This window comes from Apodemus sylvaticus, chromosome 7, assembly GCF_947179515.1.
Source record: "Apodemus sylvaticus chromosome 7, mApoSyl1.1, whole genome shotgun sequence".
NCBI lineage: Eukaryota > Metazoa > Chordata > Mammalia > Rodentia > Muridae > Apodemus > Apodemus sylvaticus.
In genome coordinates, this window is record NC_067478.1 from 94,429,233 (window position 1) to 94,453,838 (window position 24,606).

Below are 24,606 nucleotides of genomic sequence, written 5' to 3' on the forward strand. Positions count from 1 at the left end.
GGCACCATGATGACTTAGAAAGGGGCCCCACCTGAAGGCACTGAGCCTGGAACAGTCCCTGGTTTGAATAATCAAGTTGGTAACTAGAGGTTTCCACTTAATAATGATATCCTTAACAACCTGGCTTTTCCCCAGGTATTCTCTTACGTATGTTGCTGTCATTGTCCACTTCCAAACTGTAATCCACAATTTAAAAAAAAAAAAAATCCTTTTCTGAACTACATGCTTTGTAGAGGAAAAATAGAAGAGACAAAGACAAAAGTAAAGAAGTTAAGCATGAATTACTATTATTTCTTAATTTTTCAATAAATCACAGAAGTGAGCTATTTTAACTTCAAATTACTTATAATTGCCTTGAAACCTTTACATTTGTCATACTTCTGTCTGGTTATTTAGGACACAATAATCTTTCTATGGCTCAGAGCTTCAAAGGCTCCTCACCATGGTAATGATCCCTTCTGTGAGGTCTCCCATTGCCCACCCGTGAAGCCCTTGATTAGATACTATTAGTGCCTGGTACTGACAGGCGTGAAGCATGATCTGGACAAAGACTTCTATTCCTTCATTGTTTTCTTTCCATTTCCTTGTGAACACTACTCAGAACATTACCATAGATATTATTTGTGTTCTCAACTTTTTCAGCCAACACACACACACACACACATCTTTGTTAAAGAGAATATGGATGAATACAGATTTTTAGGGAGACAAAACTACTCTGTAGATTATTTCAATGGTCGATACACGATATTATAAATTTGTTCAAATCTATAGTCTGTATAACACTCATATAAATGAGTCTTTGTGTAAACCATTTCTCAGTAGGCTTCTCTGTGGTATTAGTACACCATTCTGTCACTACATAACAGTAAGAGAGAGGGTTACCTGTATTTAGGGCAAAGAGAAAATGGGGAAAATCAGCATCTTTCTTAATTTTGTCATGAACTAAAACACTATCTTTTAAATGTCCTTTAAAATAGAGAAAGAGGAGAGAATATCAGGAAGTTAGACCTGACCCTCTTCTTCCAATTTGCTTATAAAAATGATCCTTGAGATAGCCCCAGACTCACATCACCTATACGGTCACAAAATGGATAAAAACATCAATCCCACTTGTTTCTATTTCTCTGAGAAAAAAAAAAAAAGCCAGCGGCATTTTTGCTGCACTTGCATCTTTCCGGCAATTCCAGCCAAATCTGTGCTGCCCATCCCCCACCCACCTAGACTCCTCAACCAGGCAACAAACCCTCTGAAATATGTTTTGTTCTGTCACTGCTGTCTACTTTCAAGAGCTTTGAGGAAGAAATTAAAAAGCAAAAACTAGAACAATCAAAAACAAAACTGCATTCTCACATACCTGTGTCAGTCACTTGGCTGGCTAGGGGCAAACAGCATAGAATTGTGCCTTCTGCTACTGTGGCACTACAGGGCCCAAATCAATGACCTAGGCCAGGAGGTGGGAGAGTTCCTACCAAACAGAAATGTTTAGGAGTAGGAAGGGTGAGTCCTAGAGGGTTGCTGCTAAGGTTTGTTCACGTTCTCATTCTCTATTTGCCCCAATTCTGAGACTTCTCATCATGCTTTTCATTTCTCTTTTTAGTAGCTTCAAGAATGACCAGGCTGCCTCAGTGCCACCGTAAAATGAGACTAGCCAGTACAATGACAGGTCCCCATCTTCCTCAAGAGATCTTCTGATGTTGAGCAGAAAGCTGCTGTGCAGCACTTGGTTTCAGTGAAGTTCCTTGAATTCAAGTTGTAGTATTCCTTCAAATATGGCTCTTTATTTTTCCTTTCATTCTTTTTTTAACTTAAAATATACCTCATAACCCACACCACTCCACAGGTTGTGGATGTACAGAGACCCTAGAAGACTTTATTATTCTATGATATCTGTAGGCAATTTTTTTGAAAGAGTTTTCACTATGGACACCATTTTCTTTCAAACCACTATAGTGAAACTTCTTTTGATTCAAGACCTAAAGAGAATGAGTTTTTTCCTTGTGACAATCTTCAAGTTCTTCATCCAGTTTCTGCCATTTAATGTCAGTCTCTTCTTGTTGCTATTCCCATAACCAGAGATTAAAGTTCCTATGGCTTAGACTGTCCATGGAGTAAAGTTTCAGACTTCCACTAAATGAAGAAAGGTACTAAAACACTACCTGTAGGCAAGAGGCAGTTTTACTGTCCATCTATGAATGTTTTGGCTCATATGGGCACCCATACATATGGGCAACACACAATTTTTCAGTCCCTGTTGTATGTACTAGAACACGGGGAGTCAGAGCCACATGGTCAAGGCTGCTGAGTTCCCTGCTTGCTGGTGCTGGAACCTGGCTCTGAATTTAGAGTCCAGAATGAAAGGGAATACTGGGAAAATCGATCCTGGTGAGCTGGAACTAAGAAATTAGCAGTGATTAAGAAGAAACCAGCATCACTGAAGTGAAAGCTTCTGAGGAGAGTTTTCTGAGAGCACAGAGAAGCTGTACTCCAGAAATAGCCACAGTTGCACCTGATGCTGCAGCTGGGTATGGCAATGTGCAAAAAACACCCAGCTGGTACTGGCTTTGAAGGGATGAAGGGGTCTTAGAGAGCAGCTAAGACTCACCACTGTGAGAGGCCAGGGAAGGCCATTGGTGAAGGTGCAGCCTCAGTTGCAGTTGATTGCCAAGGACTAAAGGGGTCATGCTAGGAGTTGAGGCTTGATACCAAAAAGAGAACCCATGAGACACTATTGGTGAAGCCTAGTCGCAGCAGGAGAGCCCAGCATATTGGAGATGCTAGTACCTGAGAATGGTCACAAAGAACAGCAGCAGCAATTGAATGGGGTCAACCAGAGCCTAGAATGCTACAGAGGGCAGGGCTGGAGAAGTGATGCCAGTCGTTTGGAGGAGCCCTGAGGATCATGTACATATCCCAGACATTGGAACAAGAAGCTGAAAAGTTAAAGCTGCCTTGGATACACCAAAATGTTAAAGATTTTAGGCCCATGGGGATACCTGTGAGTAATGCTCTATCAGGGAATTAAATCAAGAGAAACAAGTGTGCTGCAGTCATCAAAACGGTAAGGAGTTTGGAGTTTGAACAGTTGGTGTTTTGATCTTGCTTTGGTCCAGTATTTCCTCACTGTGACATTTTGGAATGATAATATATATCCTGTGATGTTGAAGGTATGTGATCTGCTTTTTTATTTTGATTTTATGTGGGACTACAGTTAAGAGATTACATGACTCTCATAAGAGACTTTGAACTTTGAACTTTTAACATTGTTGAGACTGTTATATATTCTATGGGACTTTGGAAGTTGCACTACATATATTTTACATTATGTTATGGTTAGGCATGACCCCCATAGATTCACTCATGTGTTTGAACAATCCAATGGGGAACAAGGAGTAGAATGTGTAGTTTGAATGTGCTTGGCCTAGAGAGTAGCACTATTAGGAAGTAAGACCTTGTTGGAGAAAGTATGTCACCGTGGAGGTAGGCGATGGGACCCTCCTGCTAACCACTTGAGTGTCAGTCTTCTCCTAGTGGCTTTCAGATGAAGATGTAGAACTCTCAGCTCCTCCTACACCAGGCCTACATGGATGCTGCCATGCTTTCTGCCATGGCATAATAAACTGCACTTCAGAACCTGTAAGCCAGCCAGAATTTAACGCTGTCTTTTATAAGAGTTGCCTTGGATATCATTAGTCATTAGGGAAATGCAAATCAAAACAACCCTGAGATTTCACCTCACACCAGTCAGAATGGCTAAGATTAAAGACTCAGGAGATAGCAGGTGTTGGCAAGGATGTGGAGAAAGAGGAACACTCCTCCACTGCTGGTGGGATTGCAAGCTGGTACAACCACTCTGGAAATCAGTCTGGTGGTTCCTCAGAAAACTGGGCACGTCACTTCCGGAGGACCCTGCTATACCACTCCTGGGCATATACCCAGAGGATTCCCCAGCATGTAATAAGGACACATGCTCCACTATGTTCATAACAACCTATTTATAATAACCAGAAGCTGGAAAGAACCCAGATGTCCCTCAATGGAGGAATAGATACAGAAAATGTGGTATATTTACACAATGGAATACTACTCAGCAATTAAAAACAATGAATTCATGAAATTCTTAGGCAAATGGTTGGAACTGGAAAATACAATCCTAAGTGAGGTAACCCAATCATAAAAGAATATACATGGAATGCAGTCACTGATAAGTGGATATTAGCCCAGAAGCTCTGAATATCCAAAATACAACTCACATATCAAATGATTCCCAAGAAGAAGGAAGGAAAGGGCCCTGGTCCTGAAAAGGCTTGATGCAGCATTGTAGGGGATTACCAAGCAGAGAAGTAGGAGGGGGTTGATTAGGGAAGTGGTGGAGGGAAGAGGGCTTATGGGACTTATGGGGAGGGGGGGGGAATTGGGAAAGGGGAAATCATTTGGAATGTAAACAAAGAATATAGAAACTAAAAAAAATTTTTTTTTTAAAATTTAAAAAAAGGAGTTGCCTTGATCATGGTGGCTCTTCACAGCAACAAAAATCCTAACTAAGACAATAATCATTTATTTCAAAAAGAGAATAAGCCAGATTTGAGGTCCACTGACAGTGAAGTAAACACAAGCAGAATCCACTTGTGATATAGACATGTGCTGCTGTATATAGCAAATAAAGATTTTTCAAATCAATTTTAGAAAAATAATTGCCCATCAATTAATCTTCCAAATTTTGATGAGATTCATTAAGTCTCATAGTATATCTCATCTAAAGATTAATTATCATAAGTATAGTAGGCATTAGATCTTAAGTAGTCAGTTATGACAAATATCTATGTTTCATGAATAGTGCTTAATAAATAATCACCACTGAGTTTCCTTTTTAATCAATTCATGAAGTAGTTTCTTATCCATTTTTAAAATTTTCAGTAATTATTTTTTATTATATATACTTCTATGACAGATGACTGGTCATATACTTACTGAGCCTACATTTTTGCTAAGATACCATGTACCATTATAGCACTGTTACTATGGAAACGTCTGGTCAAGTTGAGTTATGCTGGAAACTAATTGCTGTTGAGTCCTGAATGATAATTATAAGCTGACCCATGAGAAAAAAGACAAATCATCCCAAGCAGAGAAATCAACTAAAAAAAAAAAAAAGAAGAAGAAAGAAAGAAAGAAAAAAATGTATTTTTCCAAAAGGCCTGCTTCCTTTTGGGTTGGGGAGATTATTAGTGGATAAATCATAAATCACTAGGTAAATTAAAAAATTATTGTTGTGAACAGAGATATTAGGGGAATAAATCATCAATCTTCACTCACAGTTTGACAGGGAAACTGATGGAGAAATAAGACAGAGAAGCTGGACAGAAAGAGATGAAAAGTCTTGGTTGGTAGAGGGCTTGCCTAGCATGCAAGAAGCCCTAGCTTCAATCTGTAACACCTAAAAGTGAATATGGTGTAAACACTTCACTTGGGAGGTGGAGGCAAGAGGATTAGAAGTTCAAGGTTATTACACGCTTTGAATCCAAGTGGGCTATGCAGACCCTATCTCAAGAAGAAATACATAAGGTGTGGGGGTACATGCCTTTAATCCCAGTGCAGGAAAGCAGAGGCAGGGGGATACCTGTGAGTTCAAGGCCAGCCAGAGCTATACAGTGAGAATTTATGTAAAAACAAAAATACACACACACACCCACACACACACAACACTACCTTTTAATTTTTAATGTAGATAAATGTGTGTGGAGGATCTGCAGCCACTTATCTAGAATCTTGAACAAATGGGCACAGGGGAAAAGTTCCTGAACAGAACACCAATAGCTTATGCTCTAAGAACAAGACTTGACAAATGGGACCTCATAAAACTGCAAAGCTTTTGTAAGGCAAAGGATATGGTCAATAGGACAAAACAGCAACCAACAAATTGGGAAAAGATCTTTACTAATCCTACATCTGATAGAGGGCTAATATCCAATGTATACAAAGAACTCAGTAAGTTAGTCTCCAGAGAGTCAAATAACCCTATTAAAAAAATGGGGTACAAAGCTAAACAGGGAATTCTCAACTGAGGAAACTCAGGCTCTAAAACACCTAAAGAAATGTTCAGCATCCTTAGTTATCAGGGAAAGGCAAATCAAAACAACACTGAGATTCCACCTCACACCAGTCAGAATGGCTAAGATGAAAAACTCAACTCAGGGGACAGCAGATCCTGGAGAGGATGTGGGGGAAAAGGAACACTTCTCCATTGTTGGTGGGATTGCAAGCTGGTAAAACAACTCTGGAAATCAGTTTGGTAATTCCTCAGAAAATTAGACATAGTACTACCTGAGGACCCAGGTATGCCAGCTATGCCACTCCTGGGCATATACCCAGAAGATGCTCCAATATGTAATAAGGACACATGTCCCACTATGTTCATAGCAGCCTTATTTATAATAGCCAGAAACTGGAAAGAACCCAGATGTCCTTCAACAAAGAAATGGATGTAGAAACTATGGTATATATACACAATGGAGTACGATTCAGCTATTAAAAACAATGAATTCAAGAAATTCTTAGGCAAATGGAACTAGAAAGTGTCATCCTAAGTGAGGTAACCTAATCACAAAAGAACACACATGGTATGCACTCACTGATAAGTGGATGTTATCCCCAAAACTCAAAATAAACAAGTTACAATTCACCTAGCACAGGAAGCTCAACAAGAAGGAAGACTTAAGTGATGGTGCTTTGGTTCCTCTGAGAAAGGGAACAAAATACTCATAGGAGCAATAAAGGTGACAAAGTGTGGAGCAGAGACTGAAGTAAAGGCTCCCCAGAGACTGCGCTACCTGGGGATTCATCCTATAAACAGTCACCAAACCCCGACACTACTATGGACGACAAGAAGTATATACCAAAAGGAGCATGCCATGGTTGTCTCCAGAGGGGCCCTACCAGAGCCTTTCAAATACAGAGGCAGATGCTAGCAGCCAACCACTGGTCTGGGCATGGAGTCCCCAATGGAGGAACTAAAGGGGTTTACAGCCCCATGGGAAGAACAATGATTTCGGCCACCCAGACACCCCAGGACTCCCAGGGACTAAACCATCAACCAAGGGGTACACATGGTTGCAGCCAAAAATGTGGCAGAGTAATGCCTTGTTGGCCATCACTGGGAGGAATGGACCTTGGTCAGGTGAAGTCTCAATAGATGCCCCAACAAAGGGAAATCAAGGGAGTAGGTGGGAGTGCATCTGGTGGAGGGGCATATAAGTGGAGGCAGGGGGAGGAGGGGTTAGGAGTTTTTGGGGAGGGGGGAAATCGGGAAAGGTTTTACCATTGGCAATGTAAATGAAGATGATATTCAATAAATAACAAAAAACCAAAATATTATCTAGTTACTTGTACCTCACATAGAAGTTTTGTAAGCCAGGGGAAAACCAAACCTAGAAAGCCTTATGCTTTCTTTTCAAAATGAAATAAAGCACACCCCACACTCAGTTGCTCTTCAGTACTGACACTTACGTGGGTAACACCCCTCTTAAAGGGAGGTGAATAATAAAATGTCAGCAAAATAGAATGACCTGAATTCCTTACTCTAAAGGACACGGAGAGAAAGATGCTCACTTACAGGGGATGTCTGCTCTGCTCAGGGCTCAGGCCACTCACAGGAATTATTTGCATTTGTATTTCCTCCTGTGGACCAAAATGAAATGTGTGTAGGCTTTGTTCCTGAATCCTAGAAATATAACTCAGTTTTATGTTTTTAACACATTTTTAATTATAATAGAATCATATCACCTTCCCATTTCTATTTCCTCCCTCCATCTCCTCCCAGATACCCTCCCTCCAATGCCTCCCATGGCCCCCACTCTGAAATAGAGGGCCTCTTTTCTTTTGGTTATTACTGTTACATATATACATATATATGTGTATGTATATGTATGCACAAGTATATAAATACAGCCTGAGCAGTCTGCCGTTGTTGCTTGAGTACATATGGTTACCTAAGTGGGTCAGATGAGAGCTTGGAAATGGACTTTCTAGCTCACCAGCTGAGCCCTCTTGTCCAGAAACCATAGGAGAATATTCGTGGTTTATGATGCTATGGCAAATGGAAAATCAAAAGGATGGTGAAGGATTAATTTTTAAAAGTCACTACTATTGCCTGTAAGTTGATGAGGACAAGAAGGAAGCAGGTACAAGGGGCTGCTTGGATTGGGTATGGCTCCAGGTTGGTGGATCCAGCCTACAGCACTGACTGAAGAATGGACCAGAGTTCTTACTTCTCACCCTTGGCCGCTCACTAATACAGAAGCAAAAGGTCAACTACTTCATCAGGCTTCAGGAGACCTAACAGGGTAAGTCAGAGGATCGTTTGTAGGACAAACTGATAGAGGCATAGTCAGACGCATCCTTCCAGACACTCTACAGACCCAAGAGAAGGGAGGGAGTGACTGGATAAGACACAGACCACCCAGATACCTCATACATAACAGACATGAGGGCCAGGAGAAGGGAGAAGTTACCTAGTCCTCTAGGATGCTGGGGGTTTTTGACAGCAAGCTCTTGTCAAAAATAGAATAGAAGCAAGGTAAGTGGGACAGAGTGTGTGGTTGCAACTCTAAGCATCTGAAAAGAGCAAAGGCAGAGGAAGCCAAGATACCACTGACAGCAAACAAGCTGTCACCTTCTGTTCTAAGGGTAAGTAACTGACTCACAACCAGAAGAAAAGAAAAGGGAAAAAAATCCCTCAACAGAACCTAAAAATATATTAAACAGACCAAAAAAGAAGAAAGGCTCAAGAAACAAATGAGCAATTCAGATGTGATGGGCTTTTTTGGTTCTCTTTGTTTGTGTGTTTGTGACTAATAGCAAAGCAGTGACATGAAAACATTTCTGTCAGCTGAGAGCTGTGCCTCATTCCACCCGTGTTCTGTCCATATCCCTTTATCACATTTTTATGAATACTCCACTCCCTTACCACTAACAAAGACCTGTGACTTGAACTGAATTCGAAGTCTTTGAGCCCCTGTCACACGCCTAGCTGTATCCATCCATACCGTATACACAAAGGTGTTCTACATCTTCATGCATTTCTCAAAATTCAGGCTATAAGCGGCTACTCAGATAAAACCCGAAGACCCTGTTTAAAACCAGGAAAATCTAGGATACCTATCATCCTGCAGCTACATAAACAAATAGCATGAGGTCATGAAAAGCCAAGAATTAGTTCTCAGTGAAGAAAGATGAAGATGGATTTGTTATAAGCTTCCCTTTCTAACTCACTGGCTGTGGATCCCTTTTCTATAAAGAAGTAGTATCTCTGGTTCCTTCTCTGGAATGAACAGAAATTCAGACCCAGGGCAAACTCCTTAGACTGAGTTTATAGTATTATGTGTTCTTCTAACAACATGCTAGTTTCACCATTTAGGTAAAAATATCTCCATCCACATGCAATTAGACCATGTTGAGCTACACAGAGGTATTTGTTCTCTAAGGAATAAACTTGACTCCTAAAGATTATGAGGAGAGACAGAGAGATAACCAACATGTAAGAATCGGGGATCATGGACTAAGAGGGCTGCAGGATGGAATAGTTTTAGGAATATGGCATCTGACTCCTAAAGATTATGAGATTTAGAATTGACAGAAATCACATATATATTAGCAGTGCTGTTCCTTTAGAGAATCCTGACTAGCACACGTTATTATAGAAAATAGTTACGGAGATTCTTTGAAAATCTAAAAACAGAATTTTCATATCACCCAACAATCTTACTTCTTAGGTATTCATCCATAGCAGTACATGCATTTTAAAGGTTATTCATCATTATGTCTGGCTTACAAGATGCCTGAGATTAACCCCAGGCCTTCAAGCACGTGCCATCTCCCAAATGAGCTACATCCCAACCTATCTTTTGTTGTTTCCGTACTATATTTTTTAACAGAAGTCTAGGAAATCCTTATCCACATTTCTTTATGGGAAACATCTTATAGACAAGATGGGTCTGTTTCCTCTGATTTCTTTAACGATTTCTGTAGTGGTAGTAAATTAATCTGTTCTATACTTCCTGCCAGAGGCTGCATGCATTCCTCGCTGCCAGACCGAATGTTCTGGATTCTCCAATGAAAGACACACATGCAACCTTCTATTTTAATGTGCCTTACACTGCTCAATGGCTGGGCCATTTCAATCCTCCATGTTGCTAGCACATGCTCTCCTCCGATATTTCCAAATTATTACTTACTAAAACCTATATTCCATCCTGGCCATCCCAGACCATGGCCTGCAGCCCTCCTAATCCATGATACCTGATTCTTACATGCTGGCAGTCTCTCCGTCTCTTTGTCCTACTTCTTCCCCAAGATGGTGACTTCTCCTTCCTGTGGTTCCCTTGCCCAGGAAATCTGAAGTCCTGCCTCTGTCTCCATGCCCAGCAACTTTATTTACCAATTAGAACGAGCTGGGGGCAGGGATCCTCAGCACTCACATGCAGGATTCTCATGCAATCTGGGAACCCATAATGCAAGCATTAAACCAAATCCACAACAAATTTCCTCTTTCATTAGTTTTCTGCTACCAGACAATGAAAGGACTGGATGTATATACTTCTTGGTAGTATATTGCTTTGTGCTTCTGGAGGTCTTTGAATGCATAGATGCAATCTATGACTAATCCCAAGAACTGTCAGAACAAGTGCTATTTCCATTTTGTTCAGTTCTTTTTTTTTCTCTCTTGTCTTATGGAATTTGCATTGCATGCTGTAATTTGTGTGCATTCTGCTCCCTTCTTTTCTTTCCATTTCCTCCTTACATTTCATCTGGGGATATTTCTGTGAAATATCTTCAAAACCAGTGATGTTTATGTCCAGTAAACTGATGAGCCTATCAAGGGTGGTTTTCACTTCTGTTATATGGGTTTTCAGTATTTCCTTTGGATTTCATCTTATAGCTCTCATCTTTCTGTTGAGACTGTTCTGCACAACTTCCATTGATGCCCTCAGTATCTTAACTGCAGTTTTAAATGATTGTTTCCACATGTTCACTGAGTATGATTCTGTTGCTCATTTCATGTCATTAGACTTTAATCTTCCAGCATGACTTATTACTTTTTGTTGAGAGCAGCTGTGGTATACTAGGTTATTACAAGTGAGATAAATAGATCTATAGTGTGAAGTTTTGGTGTGGCTTAACATTTAGTTCCATGTTTCCAGACTACAATTTGTGCTGACTCTACTGTTTGCTCTAGCTGTAAATGTCTGTGTCTTTAATTTCCTCTAGGGTAGATTTTTAATAACTGTTTTTATTTTTTGAAATTATAATTACATCATTTCCACTTGTCTCTTTTCTCACTCTAAATCTATTTATGAGATTAAATAAGTAGATAGGAGAAGAAATAATCTAAATAATCTATCCCTGTACACTTTCCTCTAACTCTGACACTGCCTGCCTTTTATACTTACAGTATGGGTATGGAGGAATCAGAGTTTGAAACTGGCCTCCATTCTATCTACATCTATCAAAGAACTCTGTCAGGCCAAGAGCAAATTGAGTGGTCTCACATCAAAAGGACTATTTTACTTATTTCATAATAAGTTTATATATGTTATAACCTTTGTCTCATGGTTCTCTATAAATGGTAAAATAGTCACAGACATGGGGGAGAGACAACTTGCTGCCTCCTCAACTAATCCCTGTTTGGATGAACTAGAAATAAATTCAAGTACTTTCACTGCTTCCTACTTGGAAACTTCTTTAACATACATGAAACCTGATGTGACAGGTAATGGTATTTCAGGGCTTTCTGTGTACAGTCCTCTTCTTCAGCAACAGTGTCTTCCCAGACCATTTCTATTGGAAAACACATAACTAAGTGTCCACTTCTGACACTTTAACAAATAAACACAGAGAGAGGTGAGTAAGGGCCAGCCGAAATATAGCTGTGCTTTTACATGTTAGATGTAAGAGAAGAAGCAATGGGGGCTGGCTCTTGAAAGGAACTTCTATGTAATTATCCTTCAAGATGACAGTTATTAAATAAAGAAAAGCAGAGACCATGATCCTCCTAGAAGTAGACAAGCAATAAAACAGAATAGTGTGCCATGTCAGAAAGAACATACCAAGGTCTTATGGGGAAAACACAGGTTCTCTTTTAAATCCTGGAGGGAAACTTCATTTAAAGGGATGGCTTAAAGGAACGAGAGAGAGAGAGAGAGAGAGAGAGAGAGAGAGAGAGAGAGAGAGAGAGAGAGAGAGACAGAGAGAGAGACAGAGAGAGAGAGAGACAGAGAGAGAGACAGAGAGAGAGAGACAGAGAGAGAGACAGAGAGAGAGAGAGAGACAGAGAGAGAGACAGAGAGATCCACCAAGACAGGGTGGCCAGAGAGGCCCAGAGAGGGAGTCTTCAGAGAAATCCCCCAAGTAAAGGAGACATCTAACTTTTATTTGTATTGAAGAGTGGTGTGAAGGTCCACACCATCTGGCTTAATTCAGCATAATATCAGTGACAAAGAGCATGGAACCAGAAGCCATGAATTAGGAAATGTTAACAAATAAGAAAAACAACTTCATAACTCTGTCTTAGGGTGAGGACTGTAGTAGGGGAGGGCTAATTTCTTCAGGCTATGATATCTGGTCTTTTAAAGTAATCATTTTAAAGTAATTAAGTGGTGGAACCATAATTTAGCAATATATATCTATAAAATAACTGGTTATGGCGAGTATTGGAAAGCCAAATACTTCTTTAAACAAAAAACAAAAAACAAAGAACTCAAATACTTTATATAGGGAAAAAGTTTGTCTCTAATTTGATGCATCATTCTTCTTCCAGGATTCAGATAGTTCCAGAACTATTGCCAGCCATTATGTAGTGACCGTGAAACAAAATTTTAAAGCATATTTTTTTGTTCATGACCTAGAAAGGCAACTTGACTGTGATCATCAGGAAGTTGTCACTGTCAGTCTCCTCTGAGCCCAGCTCTCAGCTGAATAAGGAGGGAGCTTCCTCTACCATTATATCCATTATATCATAATTACATTGGCTTGGTTTGCACATCTACCTCAGATAGCTTATTTACATTAAATTATTTTAACTGTCTTGGTATTAGCATTCACAGATTTTAGAATTTAGCTAATGGGAAAATCTTTTTAAAAGGAAACTCTTAGTCATTTACTTATAACCTAAATGTTGCTTTCTACAACAATGTAGAAAAATTAGACATTTTCTAAATTCTTTTACTCTCAAGTTATAATGTATGGCATGAATAGTCATTATTTTATTTCTATCCACCATTATACTGGAAGTATTAATGCAAAGGAGAAATATATATGACTTCAAGAACAATAATCCTGACCTTTTTGCAATGATATAATTATAGATATAAAAACATAAAAATAAGAATCTGTTTATTTTTGTATATTTTGGTAATTTCTAGAGTCAGTATGTGAAGTTAGCAAAATATATGCACTTGAAGCAATATATAAAGAGATTATATTTCTTTTTTTTAAGATTTTTTTATTCAATATAATTTATTTACATTTCAAATGATTTCCCTTTTCTAGCCCCCCCACTCCCCGAAAGTCCCGTAAGCCCCCTTCTCTTCCCCTGTCCTCCCACCCGCCGCTTCCCACTTCCCCGTTCTGGTTTTGCCGAATACTGTTTCACTGAGTCTTTCCAGAACCAGGGGCCACTCCTCCTTTCTTCTTGTACCTCATTTGATGTGTGGATTATGTTTTGGGTATTCCAGTTTTCTAGGTTAATATCCACTTATTAGTGAGTACATACCATGATTCACCTTTTGAGTCTGGGTTACCTCACTTAGTATGATATTCTCTAGCTCCATCCATTTGCCTAAGAATTTCATGAATTCATTGTTTCTAATGGCTGAATAGTACTCCATTGTGTAGATATACCACATTTTTTGCATCCACTCTTCTGTTGAGGGATACCTGGGTTCTTTCCAGCATCTGGCAATTATAAATAGGGCTTCTATGAACATAGCAGAACATGTATCCTTATTACATGGTGGGGAGTCTTCTGGGTATATGCCCAGGAGTGGTATAACAGGATCTTCTGGAAGAGAGGTGCCCAGTTTTCGGAGGAACCACCAGACTGCTTTCCAGAGTGGTTGTACCAATTTGCAACCCCACCAGCAGTGGAGGAGTGTTCCTCTTTCTCCACACCCTCTCCAACACCTGCTGTCTCCTGAATTTTTAATCTTAGCCATTCTGACTGGTGTAAGATGAAATCTTAGGGTTGTTTTGATTTGCATTTCCCTAATGACTAATGAAGTTGAGCATTTTTTAAGATGCTTCTCTGCCATCCGAAGTTCTTCAGGTGAGAATTCTTTGTTTAACTCTGTACCCCATTTTTAATAGGGTTGTTTGGTTTTCTGGAGTCTAACTTCTTGAGTTCTTTATATATATTGGATATTAGCCCTCTATCTGATGTAGGATTGGTGAAGATCTTTTCCCAATTTGTTGGTTGCCGATTTGTCCTCTTGATGGTGTCCTTTGCCTTACAGAAACTTTGTAATTTTATGAGGTCCCATTTCTCAATTCTTGCTCTTAGACCATATGCTATTGGTGTTCTGGTCAGAAACTTTCTCCCTGTACCGATGTCCTCAAGGGTCTTCCCCAGTTTCTTTTCTATTAGCTTCAGAGTGTCTGGCTTTATGTGGAGGTCCTTGATCCATTTGGATTTGAGCTTAGTACAAGGAGACAAGGATGGATCAATTCGCATTCTTCTGCATGCTGACCTCCAGTTGAACCAGTACCATTTGTTGAAAAGGCTATCTTTTTTCCATTGGATGTTTTCAGCCTCTTTGTCGAGGATCAAGTGGCCATAGGTGTGTGGGTACATTTCTGGATCTTCAATCCTGTTCCATTGATCCTCCTGCCTGTCACTGTACCAATACCATGCAGTTTTTAACACTATTGCTCTGTAGTATTGCTTGAGGTCAGGGATACTGATTCCCCCACATTTTCTTTTGTTGCTGAGAATAGTTTTAGCTATCCTGGGTTTTTTGTTGTTCCAGATGAATTTGATAATTGCTCTTTCTAACTCTGTGAAGAATTGAGTTGGGATTTTGATGGGTATTGCATTGATTCTGTATAGTGCTTTAGGCAAAATGGCCATTTTACCTATATTGATTCTACCGATCCATGAGCATGGGAGGTTTTCCCATTTTTTGAGGTCTTCTTCCATTTCCTTCTTCAGAGTCTTGAAGTTCTTGTCATACAGATCTTTCACATGTTTGGTAAGAGTCACCCCAAGATACTTTATACTGTTTGTGGCTATTGTGAAGGGGGTCATTTCCCTAATTTCTTTCTCAGCCTGCTTATCCTTTGAGTATAGGAAGGCCACTGATTTGCTGGAGTTGATTTTATAGCCTGCCACTTTGCTGAAGTTGTTTATCAGCTGTAGGAGCTCTCTAGTGGAGTTCTTTGGGTCACTTAGGTAGACGATCATGTCGTCTGCAAATAATGATAGTTTGACTTCTTCCTTTCCAATTTGTATCCCTTTGACCTCCTTATGTTGTCGAATTGCCCGAGCTAGTACCTCAAGTACAATATTGAAAAGATAAGGAGAAAGGGTGCAGCCTTGTCTGGTCCCTGATTTCAGTGGGATTGCTTCAAGTTTCTCTCCATTTAGTTTGATGTTGGCTTCCGGTTTGCTGTATATTGCTTTTACTATGTTTAGGTATGGGCCTTGAATTCCTGTTCTCTCCAAGACTTTAAGCATGAAGGGATGCTGAATTTTGTCAAATGCTTTTTCAGCATCCAATGAAATGACCATGTGGTTTTGTTCTTTGAGTTTGTTTATGTAGTGGATTGTATTGATGGATTTCTGTATATTGAACCAACCCTGCATTCTCGGGATAAAGCCTACTTGATCATGGTGGATGATCGTTTTGATGTGTTCTTGGATTCGGTTGGCAAGAATATTATTAAGTATTTTTGCATCGATGTTCATAAGCGAAATTGGTCTGAAGTTCTCTTTCTTTGTTGGATCTTTTTGTGGCTTTGGTATCAGCGTAATTCTGGCTTCGTAGAAGGAATTGGGTAGTGTTCCTTCTGTTTCTATTTTGTGGAATAGTTTGAAGAGTATTGGTGTTAACTCTTCTTTGACGGTCTGGTAGAATTCTGCACTGAAGCCATCTGGTCCTGTGCTTTTTTTGGTTGGAAGACTTTCTATGACTCCTTCTATTTCTTTAGGCATTATGGGACTGTTTAGATGGTCTAGTTGGTCCTGATTTAATTTTGGTATTTGGTATCTGTCAAGGAAATTGTCCATTTCCTCCAGATTCTCCAGTTGTGTTGAGTATAGGCTCTTGTAGTAGGATCTGATGATTTTTTGGATATCCTCAGTTTCCGTTGTTATATCTCCCTTTTCATTTCTAAGTTTGTTAATTTGGATACTTTCTCTGTGCCCTTTGGTCAGTCTGGCTAAGGGTTTATCTATCTTGTTGATTTTCTCAAAGAACCAGCTCCTGGGTTCGTTGATTTTTTGTATGGTTCTCTTTGTTTCTACTTGATTGATTTCGGCCCTGAGTTTGATGATTTCCTGCCTTCTACTCCTCCTGTGCGAAAGAGCTTCTTTTTGTTCTAGGGCTTTCAGGTGTGTCATTAAGCTGGTAATGTATGCTCTCTCCATTTTCTTTTTGGAGGCACTCAGGGCTATGAGTTTTCCTCTTAGCACTGCTTTCATTGTGTCCCATAGATTTGGGTATGTTGTGTTTTCATTTTCATTGTGTTCTAAAAAGTCTTTAATTTCTTTCTTTATTTCTTCCTTGACCAAGGTATCATTGAGTAGAGTATTGTTCAGTTTCCACGTGTATGTGGGTTTTCTGTTGTTTCTGTTGCTATTGAAGACCACTTTTACTCCATAGTGATCAGATAGGAGGCATGGGATTCGTTCTATCTTCTTATATTTGTTGAGGTCTGTCTTGTGACCAACTATATGGTCGATTTTGGAGAAGGTACCATGAGGTGCTGAGAAAAAGGTATATTCTTTTGTTTTAGGATAGAATGTTCTATATATATCTGTTAAATCTAATTGGTCCAAAGCTTCAATTAGTTTCATTGTGTCCCTGTTTAGTTTCTGTTTTCCTGATCGGTCCATTGAGGAAAGTGCAGTGTTGAAGTCACCCACAATTATTGTTTTAGGTGCCATGTGTGCTTTTAGTTTTAATAAAGTTTCTTTTACGAAAGAGGGTGCCCTTGCATTTGGGGCATAGATGTTCAGGATTGACAGTTCTTCTTTTTGTATTTTTCCTTTGACCAGCAAGAAGTGTCCCTCAGGGTCTCTTTTGATGACTTTGGGTTGAAAGTCAATTTTATCTGATATTAAAATGGCTACTCCATCTTGTTTCCTGAGACCATTTGCTTGTAAAATTGTCTTCCAGCCTTTTACTCTAAGGTAGTGTTTGTCTTTGACAATGAGGTGTGTTTCCTGAATGCAGCAAAATGTAGGGTCCTGTTTACGTATCCAGTCAGTTAGTCTGTGTCTTTTTATTGGGGCATTAAGTCCATTGATGTTAAGAGATATTAAGGAATAGTGATTGTTACTTCCTATCATTTTTGACGTTATTTTTTAAATTTGAATGCTTAACTTCTTTTGGGTTTGATGAAAGGTTACTATCTTGCTTTTTCCAGGGTGAAGTTTCCCTCCTTGTATTGGTGTTGTCCTCCTATTATCCTTTTTAGGGCTGGGTTTGTGGATAGATATTGGGTAAACTTGGTTTTGTCATGAAATATCTTAGTTTCTCCATCTATGGTGATTGAGAGTTTTGCTGGATATAGTAGTTTTGGTTGGCATTTGGGTTCTCTTAGAGTCTGCATGAGATCTGCCCAGGACCTTCTAGCCTTCATAGTCTCAGGTGAAAAGTCTGCTGTGATTCTGATAGGTCTTCCTTTATATGTTACTTGGCCTTTTTCTCTTACTGCCTTTAGTATTCTTTCTTTGTTTAGAACATTTGGTGTTTTGATTATTATGTGACGGGAAGTATTTCTGTTCTGGTCCAGTCTGTTTGGAGTTCTGTAGGCTTCTTGTATATTCATGGGCATCTCTCTCTTTAGGTTAGGGAAGTTTTCTTCCATAATTTTATTGAAGATATTTGCTGGCCCTTTAAGTTGTAAATCTTCACTCTCATCTATGCCTATAATCCTTAGGTTTGGTCTTCTCATTGTGTCCTGGATTTCCTGGATATTTTGGGTTACAAGCTTTTTGCATTTTGCATTTTCTTTAACTGTTGAGTCCATGGTTTCTATGGAATCTTCAGCATCTGAGATTCTTTCTTCTATCTCTTGTATTATGTTGTTGATATTTGCATCTCTGTCCCCTGATTTCTTCCCAAGGCTTTCTATCTCCAAAGTTGTCTCCCTTTGAGTTTTCTTAGTTGTTTCTACTTCTGATTTTAGATCCTGGATGGTTTTGCTTAGCTCCTTCACTTGCTTGTTTGTGCTTTCCTGTAATTCTTTAAGAGATTTTTGTGTTTCTTCTTTCATGTCCTCAGCCTGTTGACCAAAGTTCTCCTGTATTTCTTTAAGAGATTTTTGTGTTTCGTCTTTCATGACCTCAGCCTGTTGACCAAAGTTCTCCTGTATTTCTTTAAGTGTTTTTTGCATTTCCTCCTTGTTGGCTTTTGTATTCTCCTGGATTTCTTTCAATGATTTTTGTGTTTCCCTTGCAAGGGCTTCTAACTTTTGATCCATTTTCTCCTGAATTTCTTTACGTATGCCCTTCATGTGTTCCTGTACCAGCATCATGACCAGTGATTTTAAATCCAAATCTTGTTTTACTGGTGTGATGGGGTATCCAGGACATGTTGTTAGAGGAGAATTGGGTTCAGATGTTGCCATATTGCCTTGATTTCTGTTAGTGACGTTCCTGCGTTTGCCTTTTGCCATCTAGTTCTCACTGGTGTTAGTTTGTCTTGTCAGTGCTGGACTCACCAGTGCAAGCTGCCCCTTCCCAGTTGGCCTCTGGTGCACAGCTTACCTCCTGCACTGCTTGTAGACAGGGTGCTGCTGCCCAGGCTGTTCAGATCCCAAAGCAGGCACCCGAAGGCTCCCGCTGGGGCCCGCTGGATTCACTGGAGCACACTGACTTCTCCCAGCTGGCCTCCCGGAAGCCCAGCTAGCCTCTTGCAGGACTTGGAGATGTGGTGCTGCCGCCCAGGCTGATCTGGATCCGGAAGCGGAGAGAGTAGAGCTGAGGGCTTCCACCTGAGGCCTTGCCCCAGATTGTGTCTGTGGACCAGATGGAGCCTGTGTGCACCCCCAGGGAGTGCTGACGATGTATGCTGCTGTGACCTCCCCTGTGTTCCGCTCACTCCGCTGGGCAGCCGATCCACCAACCGGGCTGGCGCACACAAGGTTAGCCTGGCCGCCCAGGCCCTGAGTCCAGGCAAAAGCCTGGGAGGCCAAGGTCCGAGCAAAGTTCCCCTAGGGCTATGACTGTTAATTGGGTCCGCCAGGTGACTAAGATGGTGGGCGTGCGCGCCCGCGCTCCCTGAAAGCGCCAGGAGAGTCTGCTGTGCTAACAACCTCCTGGGCGGGTTGACTCACAGATGGCCCACCAAGCCGCCCAGTTCTTGGGGTCAGTCCTGTGCCTTTTGGGGCCTAGACCCCCGCTTTGTTAGCCTCAGGCTATGCCTGTTACAGGTCTGCCCGCCAGAGCTCTCTGTCGTCCGGCAGGCAAAATGGCGGTGCGTGCGCAGGCCTGGGCAAAAAACCTCCTGGCTGGGTTGGCACCCCGATGGCCCCCTGACCAGCCCAGGGCCTGGGTGCAGGCCAACACCCGTCGGGCTCAGACCACCGCGGTGTTGGCCTCGGATTATGTTTGTGTACCTCAGTCTGTCCGATCCCTGGAGTCTGAAACCAAGATGGATGCACCTCTCCTGACTGGTGGGAGGCCGAGTTCTGAAGTAGCTTTCGAGCACGAAAGGCGCCGCACAATTGCAGCTGCTTGCCGCCCGGCTGGTCAGCGAAGGTCAGTGGTCGTGGGCGCAGGGCCTAACTGGAACCTGTGTCACCTTGGTTCCACTGCTGATGGCCCTTCAGCTGGAGCAGCCACTGCTGCACTGCCGCCACCGCCGCTCAGAGATTATATTTCTATGTGTTAGTGATAATTATTAAAATTTAAGTTGTAAATATTAAAATAGAATAAAAAGCATCAAACGCTTGGAAAAAAGCATAATTCCACTTCAAAGCAAGACAGGAATGTTTGTTGCCATGGTTCATATTGACCAATTTACCACAGAACACAGTACTTTGATTCCCAGCCTCCTTTCCAAGGAGGCTCATAAAATTATTGTCACTTGATCTTCAACCAGGCCCTCAAAACGATATCAAAAACAATTGAGAGAAAAACAGCTCTTTCAATAGATGATGTCAAAACAACTTAATGTCTTTTCTAAATATAAAACTTTCTAGTCCTACATACAATAACAAATACAACTACCTCATTCTACATATAATAATTGATTTAAAATTGATGAAATATATGATTATAAGTGACTAACCATAATACTTCCAAGTGAAATCATGAAAATATATTTGAGACTTGTTAGTAGAAAAAATTAAACATAAAAAGCTTTCATAGTAACAGAAAGAACTGATACCTTGACTATTAAAACTAAAATATCTCTCACCAAAAGACAAAAGAATCATTTAAGTGGACAAACCACAGACTTGAACAATAACTTCATTATATATTTCTAACAAAATGATGCATCCAAATTACTTTTTTGAAACTTAAATCAATATTCTTAAGAATCACACTGGGCTGAAGGGAACTCAGTTAACAAATTGTTTGCCATGAAAACATGAGAACCTGAGTCCAATGTCCATAATGCGTGTAAAAAAGCCAGGCATGATGGCTCATGCTTGCAATCCCAGTTCTAAAGAAGCAGAGACAGGCAGATCTCTGGCCAAGCAGCCCAACCCATTCTAGGCCACATAAGAGAGTCCAAATCTACAAACAAAGTGGACAGTTCCTGATTAGTGACACCTGATGTTCATCTCTGCCCTCCACATGCATATGCACCCACACTGATGGACCTGCACACATGAACACACACACACACACACACACACACAGAGAGAGAGAGAGAGAGAGAGAGAGAGAGAGAGAGAGAGAGTCTAATGCTGGTTTAAGTAGGAAAAAGAACTGAATAGACACTTCGAGAGGACAACATCCAAAAAGCTAATAAACATGTAAGAAACTGACATCACTGTTTCTCTAGGAAACTTGATAGAAATGCATATATTGCTATTTCACTGCCCAGCGAGCAGAGCACTGAAATGAAAAAATACTGAAAATAATAAATGTTCATGTAGAAAAGAAAAATTCTTACCTAAAAGTTGATTGTGAAAGCAAAAAGTAAATAAATAAATAAAACAGTTTAAATACTTTGTGGCAGAACTTTGTGATATTTAGAAATCCTGTAACCCAAAAAAACCCACATATGTACATGCCCAAGAGAAATAAGAGTGCACACTAGACAAAATATTTTCTTGATAGTTTTCATAGAAACTTTATTAGTAATATGTAGATCATAGAAGCAAATCTCTACTGAAACAGTAAGTAAGCAAAATGATGTGTTAGAATACATACTGAAGAGCAATATCTAAGGAAAATGTTATGATAGTATTCACAATCAAAGTAGCCAGCATTCAAAAGATAGTGTGGTGGGTCATGGTGCATGACCCTTGATTCCAACACTGCAAAAATAAAGTAAAATAAATCGTAAGTATGCATTTTAACGATTAGTATAGAGCTCAAAGCCAAGCAAACCAACCCTTCCGGGATCAGAGTGAGAAGAGCAGGCATTTCCAGCAAAAGAATTAATTTACCGAGAATTTTCCTGGAAAAGAACAGCTGGGAACACCCTGAAATGATGGAAATTGTCTTCTCTAGGTCTAAGTGATACTATGTAGCTTTATATGATGAGGGGAAATCCATTAACACTTGATACTCATTTGCTTTCCCCGCCCCCCCCCACACCCCCTCCTGCACACTTCAGTTTTAAAGGGAATGGACCCCATTTGGGAGGTCATTAAAAGAAAAAAAAAGGAAAGTGAAAAAAAATCTGGCAAAGATTTGTGGAAAAGAAACCTGTATTCACTTCTTGGTGGGAAGGTAAAATAGTCTACATACTGCAGAAACAATGCAGAAGTACCTTGAAAACCAAAATTAGAATTATTATTATATGATGCAACTATACCACTTCAAGGCATAGACCTAAAGAAATCACAGTCTGCACACACTAGAGATACTTACACATGCATGTCCCTTACAATTCACAATAGCGAAGTTATAGAATCAGCCTTGATGCCTATCAATAGATGGTTTGATAAAGGAAATGGTATATGTAAAAGCTCTGCACACCATTTAAGGGAGCACAGGTTCCCAGTTCTAGGTTCCATTGTTCCAATTCATTCTCATACTTCAAGTTTCTTAAAAGCATTACTCCAAAAATTGTTCTTTACAAAGTTGAATGGCATCACTGAAAATGCAATCCGACTTGTTTAAATGAAAACATCAGTGATAAACTTAAGGGGATGGAACTGGCCATTGAAAGGGTGGAACAAGAAAACAAAGGTAAGTAAAATAAATGTTATTAGAATTCAAGGGCCTGTATTTCAGTGCCAGCTCAAGGATAAGGAGCACGTACCTCTGTAGGTGGCCTGTAAAACATTTAGAAATCACAGAAAACTGGAATACCCAAAACATAATCCACACATCAAATGAGGTACAAGAAGAACGGAGGAGTGGCCCCTTGTTCTGGAAAGACTCAGTGAAGCAGTATAGGGCAAAACCAGAACGGGGAAGTGGGAAGGGGTGGGTGGGAGGACAGGGGGAGAGAAGGGGGCTTATGGGACTTTTGGGGAGTGGGGGCTAGAAAAGGGGAAACCTTTGGAAATGTAAATAAAAAATATATTGAATAATAAAAAAAAATTTAAAAAAAAAGAAATCACAGTGTGCAGCACCTTATATGAAATGGTTACATTAGGTTACTTTTAAGGTATATTTTATCATTATGTAAACAATATCTACAAAAGAAAGAATAATTGAGACTGGGCAAATTTAAATATTCTTAAAAACAAAGGGCTTGGATTTTCTGTTGGTATACCACTGCCTTTCATTTCCTTTACTAAGAAATAATAATTTTTAAATATGAATAAAGCTTTGGGTGTTATTTCTAAAGTACCTTTAAGAGAAAACTTTTCTGTTCAAGGTTTTCTTCGGAGCAATTTTGACATCCTTATTCCTCAGGCTATAGATTAATGGATTGAACATGGGCACCACAGCAGTATAGAAAACAGAGGATACTTTTCCCTGATCCAGAGGTAAACTAGAAGGTGGTTTGAGGTACATAAAAGCTCCTGACCCAAAAAAGAGAGACACTACAATAATATGGGACGTGCATGTACTAAAGGCTTTGGATCTGCCTTCTTTGGAACTAATGTGGAGAATGCTAGAGAGGATAAAACCATAAGATATAAAAATGGTAGCAATGGGCACTCCAATGCCAATGGTCACAACAATAAAAACCACCAACAAATTGATGTAAGAGCTATTGCAGGACAGTTCAAGGAGGGGGATGATGTCACACATATAATGGTTAATGATGTTGTCAGCACAGAAAGTTATAAACTGTAAGTTTCCCATATGGGCCACAGCCCCAAAAACTCCCATCCCATATACACCCGACAAAAGGTATGAACACACTTGGGGAGACATGATGACCCTATACAACAATGGTTTACAGATGGCAACATAGCGGTCATATGCCATTGCTGACAGGATGTAGGACTCAGAAAAAACAAAGAAGCAGAAGAAGAAAAATTGTGCCATACACCCTGCATAGGAGATGATGTTCTTCCTCAGAACAAACCCCACCAGCATTTTGGGGGTGAGGGTAGTGGAGTAACTGAAATCTATGAAGGACAAATTAAGGAGGAAAAAGTACATGGGAATATGCAGGTGAGAGTTCAGCCCTATCAGTGTGATTAAGCCCAGGTTCCCCACCATGGTGACCATGTAGAAACCTAGAAATAGGATGAAGAGTGGGATCTGGAGTTCAGGCTGGTCTGTTAATCCGACAAGGATGAACTCTGCCACTGAGGAGGTGTTCACTGCAGCCATTCTCCTCTCGGAGTGTCTGTGAAAGGAGAAAAGAGACATTGAGGGAAAGGAATAGTCACACAGCACAGAAGTGCATGGAAACCAAAGGAGTGGGGAGAATAAAGGAACAAACACATTTGCTGACACTAACTATGGGGCAAATGCTTCTAAACACTAATTAATTATCCTGATTGTACAGGCGAGGACCTTTTGGAACCAGCATGAAGTCATAATGCTACAGAGTCACTAAAGCACAGGACATAAAACCACCTGGCTCCTAACGAAGAGCTTCCAACTGCTCTGGAGAAGGCCTTCTGTGGGTCAGGCAGATACAGGTTCAGCGTGGAGCCTCACTCTACTGCCTCCTGCCCATCTTGTTGGTGATGATGAAAGAAATTGTCTAGAGGAAAGAAACCTGACAGTGTATGGTAACAACAGCTTTACCTCTGCTTCTCCACGTTTACAATCAGGGCTTCTAATTTATCTTG

The 24,606-nt window shown here is 40.3% G+C and overlaps 1 protein-coding gene across 1 annotated transcript; it reads right to left on the bottom strand.

Annotated features, from left to right (window-relative positions):
* Positions 1–23,203: 23,203 nt before the first annotated feature.
* LOC127690099 (olfactory receptor 8B12-like) lies at positions 23,204–24,139 on the bottom strand. The gene has a single exon (XM_052189653.1). The coding sequence runs from the start codon at positions 24,137–24,139 to the stop codon at positions 23,204–23,206; it is 936 nt and encodes a 311-aa protein (XP_052045613.1).
* Positions 24,140–24,606: the final 467 nt, after the last annotated feature.

Bases quoted from the DNA above. Each gene is read 5' to 3' on its own strand.
- LOC127690099 (XM_052189653.1), bottom strand. From the start codon at position 24,139: ATGGCTGCAGTGAACACCTCCTCAGTGGCAGAGTTCATCCTTGTCGGA.